This window comes from Amaranthus tricolor, chromosome 1 (genome assembly GCF_026212465.1).
Source record: "Amaranthus tricolor cultivar Red isolate AtriRed21 chromosome 1, ASM2621246v1, whole genome shotgun sequence".
NCBI lineage: Eukaryota > Viridiplantae > Streptophyta > Magnoliopsida > Caryophyllales > Amaranthaceae > Amaranthus > Amaranthus tricolor.
Genome location: NC_080047.1, coordinates 8,923,249 through 8,929,153, shown reverse-complemented (window position 1 = coordinate 8,929,153; position 5,905 = coordinate 8,923,249). Strand labels below are relative to the sequence as shown.

The 5,905-nt window shown below is 31.6% G+C and overlaps 1 protein-coding gene and 1 non-coding gene across 2 annotated transcripts; one reads left to right on the top strand and one right to left on the bottom strand.

Moving 5' to 3' along the window:
* Positions 1-285: 285 nt before the first annotated feature.
* LOC130801413 (U5 spliceosomal RNA) lies at positions 286-401 on the bottom strand. Its single transcript, XR_009039586.1, has one exon. It is a non-coding gene; the product is annotated as a U5 spliceosomal RNA (small nuclear RNA).
* Positions 402-3,103: 2,702 nt separating this feature from the next.
* On the top strand, positions 3,104-3,439 carry LOC130823695 (uncharacterized mitochondrial protein AtMg00810-like). Its single transcript, XM_057688462.1, has one exon. It carries the CDS (start codon positions 3,104-3,106, stop codon positions 3,437-3,439), a length of 336 nt encoding a protein of 111 aa, XP_057544445.1.
* The last annotated feature ends 2,466 nt before the right edge of the window (positions 3,440-5,905 follow it).

Sequence of the window (5,905 nt, the reverse complement as noted above, 5' to 3'; positions counted from 1 at the left end):
ATTGATGTATGCTCATTTACTTACAAAAAATAATAACCGATTGTTTTATCAGATATAGCAGATAGGGGTGTCAAACAGGTCGGGTTGGGTCATTTTCAGGTTCGGATCATATATAAATGGATCAATAAACCCTTAACCTGAACCTGACCCATTTAATTAATGCTGGGTCAAAAATTAAAACCCCGACCTGATCTTTAGCAGATCGGATCAACCTGCTAATGACCCATTTAACCTACTTTTTTTTTAGGTCATTAAATTCATACATTTCAGGTCATTTGACCCATTTAACCTTAATTAAAGGCTTCCTCTAAAAATAAACGTATGCCACTTAATGCAGCGAGCACACGGTATTCTTTAGTAAAAGGCGAAAGAATAGTTCGCTTTGTGCTAACGGCGTGGCTGCGTAAGTTGGTATGAGATCTGTGGAAGTGATTTAAAGGATTTTTCTTTTATTAGTATCTTTCATAGCCGATGTAGGACAACTTCCTTTGTTATTGAAAGACATCTTCAGCTGACAAATCCCTTAGCCGATGTGGGACAACTTTCTTTCTTATTGAAAGTCATCTTCAGCTGACAAATCCCTCAATACATGGTAATTGGTATTATCTTAGTTTTACGAAGTATTTGGCAAATGTTGATCCGTCTTAAATTTAATAAATGGGTTAAACAGGTTTTTTTCGGGTTTAAATATTCAACCTGAACCTAACCTATTTAATAAACAGATCAGGTCGGGTTGACCCATTTAATTAATTGGGTCAAAAATCTAAACCCAAACCCGCTAATTTCGAGTCGGTTTCAGATCAGGTTAGCAGGTCGGGTCAGCTTTTGCCAGCCCTAATAGGCAGATCAATTTATTTCAATTAGTTCATATATATATATATATATATATATATATATATATATATATATATATATATATATATATATATATATATATATATATATATATATATATATATATATATATATATATATATATATATATATATATATATATATATATATATATATATATATATATATATATATATATATATATATTTATATATTCTGTATGCAATCTCTTCTGTATAGAACTTGTGTTCTTCCTTTTTCCGTATTATTAGAAAACTGAAATTGGACTTAATTTGCTAAAATTAGGTGAAAATTTGATTCGGATTTATAACAGTTCGATTTACAATCGGTTCGGGTTTGTATCAGTTCGAGTTAAAAACAGTTCGATTAATAATCGATCGGGTTTGTATCAGTTCGGGTTAAAAACAGTTCAATCTTAATCGGTTTTAGTCATGTTACATTCGGTTACGTGCATAATTCGGGTCGGATTTGACTCGGGTCGATCACTGTTCAGTTCGGGTAACATCGGTTAAGGTTTATATGTCGGTTATAAAATTCGGTTGCAGTTCGAGTTCGATTTTGCCCTTTTCGGTTATCAAACGGTTCGAGTGAAGTATCGGTTCGGGTAATTGCGGTTCGGTAAACCTAAAAAACTTACATTTTTTCGGGTCGGATAATTTTCGATTCCGGGTCGGATTTTCGGGTCGGGTTTGTTTTGAACAGCTCTAGATATTATGGGTTTTTAATGTAAGGGAGGAAAATTAGTATGGGTAATGAAGGGTATAATTAAAAATAGGATAAAGCTACTAAGGGCATAAAAGTCAAAAACCCATACTAAAAATAGAAATGGGACAATTAAAATGACTTGACAATAAAAGAAAATGGGACACATAAGCTGAATAGGATAGAGTATTATATTCTTAGTTATCAGGACTTTGTATGAATTGATATGAAACTTCTATCTTCATGAATATATTGTAAAAATATATTCCTACTTATCATGGCATATATCATTTGATGATCAATGTTTGGCTCATAAAACATATGCCTCTTTCTAATCTTTAATTTTATATTTTAAACCTCTAATAGTGTGTTCACTTCAATGTGATAAAAGTAAAAATTGACGGGAATTGGAATAATTTTCGTCTATAATTTCCATGGTATTCCATATGTTAAATGAAGTGTTTCAACTTTTTTTTGAGTACATCTATAAAGTATTAATATTCATTTTTCTCATATAATTATTCTATTGACGTACATTTTCTTATGATGATCTTTGTTAAATTTGATTGGATTAATTGTGAGCTATGTTAATATGTAATTGGGAAAATATGAAATGCACATAGTTCATAGGCTAAGGAGATATCATTTTAAAATCATATGACATTGGGAGGAAGGACTCTAATGACTTATAAAGTGTGCACACCATACATGATTCATCAATTTATGATAAACCATCTCAACACTCCCCCTCACATGCAAACCTCTGTCAAGTTCACATCTAAGAATAATCAATTAGAGTATGAATGCCGCCTTTCTTTTCAGGCTTGTCATTTAATTACTTGTTTTGATCAAACGTTTAGCTCTGATACCAAATTAAACTGGATTGGTAATTGTCAATTATGATAGCATATAATTGAAAAACACGACGTGCACGCACTTCATAAGCCAACGATATATCATTTGAATATCATATGGCAATGGGAGAAAAACTCCAATGACTTATATAATGTGCACACTATCTTTATTTCATTATGTAGAAGAAACCTGTAACCGCCTCGAATTATGAAGGCAAACACTAACTGGAATTTAGTATTAATCAAGCGGAAGCTCACTTTTGCCAACACAATTAAGGGGTTACTTAAAGGTCAAACCAATATCCAAGTATAATACTTGAACCAAACCAAAGCAATATAACGGAAGTCTTAACTGTCCAAAATATAGGAAAATTACAACCAAATCGAAATAAGTCCAAAGTTCAAATTACATCCTTAAATTAGTTTAAATCTAAACTAATAGTCTCTCAAATACAATAAAGAGATCTAAACAAAAGGGGAGTCATACTCCAACTCGGGTTAATCTTCCGCTCGCATATCCATTCTCCGTCGAGGTGCCATAGGGGTTTACTCTAAAAAAAAACCATTGGAAAAACATACAAAGCATAGTATCAGCAAAAAGGCTGAGTATAAACACGCTGGTGCTTATCTTTTTGTTAAATGTGGATGATATTATTCTTACGGCTTCTTCTGATTTGCTTCGTAAGTCTCTTATGTCCAAACTTAGCTCTGAGTTTTCTATGAAGGACTTGGATCCTCTTAATTATTTTTTGGGTATTGCTGTTAATAGTACTTCTACAGGACTCTTTCTCTCTCAACAGCGCTATGCCTCTGAGATTCTTGAAAAGGTAGGCATGTCTCAATGTAAGTCTGTTTGTACTCCTGTTGCTACATTTGGGAAACTTTACGCTAATACTGGTTCCCCTTGTGATGATCCTACATTGTATCGTAGTCTGGCTGGTGCTTTGCAGTATCTTACTTTCACTCGACCAGATATTTCATATGTTGTTCAGCAAGTTTGCCTAGATATGCATGATTCTAGAGTTTAACAAATGGCTGCTATTCACCGCATTCTTTGCTATGTCAAGGGTACTCTTCACCACTGTCTACAATTGTATCGATCTACTATTTCAACTCTTTTTTCCTATACTGATGCCGATTGGGGTGGTTGCCCTAACACCCGCCGTTCTACTTCTGGTTACTATGTTTTTCAGGGTGATAATTTAATTTCTTGGTCTGCTAAACGGCAGCCTATTGTTTCTAAATCTAGTGCTGAGACTAATTATCGTGGTGTTGCTAATGCTGTTTTTGAGACTTGTTGGATTCGTAACTTACTCCTTGAGCTTCACTGTCCTATTACTACAACTACTCTTGTCTATTGTGACAATATTATGCCATTTGTTTGGCCGGTAACCCAGTGCATCACCAGTGCACTAAATATATTGAGATCGACATTCACTTTGTTCGTGAAAAAGTTAAACGTGGTGATATTCGGGTGCTTCATGTTGCAACTTGTTATCAGATTGCTAACATTTTCACCAAAGGTCTTCCTCAAGTCTTATTTGATGATTTTCGATCCAGTCTCAGCGTCTGTCAACCTCCCGATTCGACTGCGAGGGTGTGTTAAAATAATATCTTTTGATTGATAGAATATTTTGTATAATCAATATGATTGTATAGAATATTGGGTAAATATTTAGTTTCCTAAATTATAGATTGTATTATTGTATATAATATCATTTCTTCTAATGAGAATGACAACCATTCAACCAATCTATTTTTTCATTCTCAAAATCAGCATAAACAAATAAAAAGAGTACAATCACATGAATCTTCCAAAATAAGAACAAAAATAAATAACAACGATTATTATAAATGTGTATAAATAATTATGAGAATAAGTGCCAACATTTGCACTTATCAAGCGTGAATCAGCTAGAGCCTTTAAATGATGGGTTTTGATATATGTAGCCATTAGGGCTAAGCATAAAAAAATGTAAATTCTCTTCATTAATGTAATTTTGATTCTATCAAAAGAATCTAGTCTCTTTTTTATTAAATAGTCCTATCAACACATTAATTATAAAAAAGTCACTAAATGTATTGATATTAATAATAGAGTTGCAATTAATTCCTTAATTAATAATGTTTGATACAAATTTTCCATATATAAGAAATATTTCTAGTTTCATAAAGATACATTTTCCATCTTCATGTAATCCAAAAATTTAGCTTAATGATAATCATGTCTTCCACTCCAAGATTGCAAGTCTAGAAGCCCAAGTCATAATTCCTTGTTACTGCAAAAAATCAATGGAGAAGAATATAAAATCTAAAGACAAAATCAAAGAAAGAAATGAAATACAAGATAACTAATAAATGAAAAAAAAAACTAAAGACAAAATCAAAGAAAGAAAATGAAATTACCGGTAATTGTATACAGGTTGATTTTACTGTCATGTACAAGCAAATGAGTTTTATAGATGAATTTATAGAGAAGATGAATGGAGGGGGATGAGAGTTGGGAGGTTTTATTTGGGAAACATTTTATTAGTTTTCAAGGAGCGTTAAAAACCTTTAATAAAAAGAGGTGACTTAATAAATGAATGTAGAGATACTTTTTTACTAGTAAATATAAAGGAATATTATCTCTCATTAATGCTTATATGTACCCTAAGGGCTACATATATCATTTGCCTTAAATGATAAATATTAAGAATATTTAAATTATTTAAGTAAAAAAAATAAAAAATTTTTAAAATATACATGGATAAACTTATTTTTCAAAATAAGTATGAATTTTCCAGAGTTGAGGTTTGGGGTTGTATACAGAAAGTTGGTAAAAAAAAAGTCAAGTTCTTTGTTCGCTGTTAGTAACTGTTACTAATAGCGAACAAAGACTTTGACTTTTTTTTGACGAAATCTTTGTAATAACAGCCAAGAAAGGAGACCTGGTCAAGGACAAACCTTAGCAGCGAAGAAAGGTTTGATCTTGTTTGACCAGTTAAAATCTTTGTTCGTTGTTATCAACATCAAACAAAAAATTCGATTTTTTTTACCAGTCTTATTCATTCGCTATTAGTAACAGCAAACAACCCTTAACTTCAACTCTGAGAAATTTGTGCTTATTTTGAGAAATATATTTATCCTATATCTATTTTAAAATTTTTTTCTTTAAATAATTCAAATTTTCAGTTATTAATAAGTGCAATTAGAATCAATGAAATTAAGTTCAACCGATCGAAAAGACCCGCGCTTAGAGCAAATTTAGTGATAGGGGGTAATATTGGAGTGAAAAAGAGTGGTAGGATACAAATATTTTAAACAAGGTTCATGTACGGGCGTGTGAGCCCTTATAATTTGCGCTCATCTTATAGTGTTTTTCATTTTTACCATATTAATTGATTCTTTCAATTTTAACTTGTCAAATTCCTTCATTTTAGATAATAGATCAATGTATAAGCCAACTTTAAATAATAATCGACATTCCAAATAAGTAAGAGAGATCTGAGAAG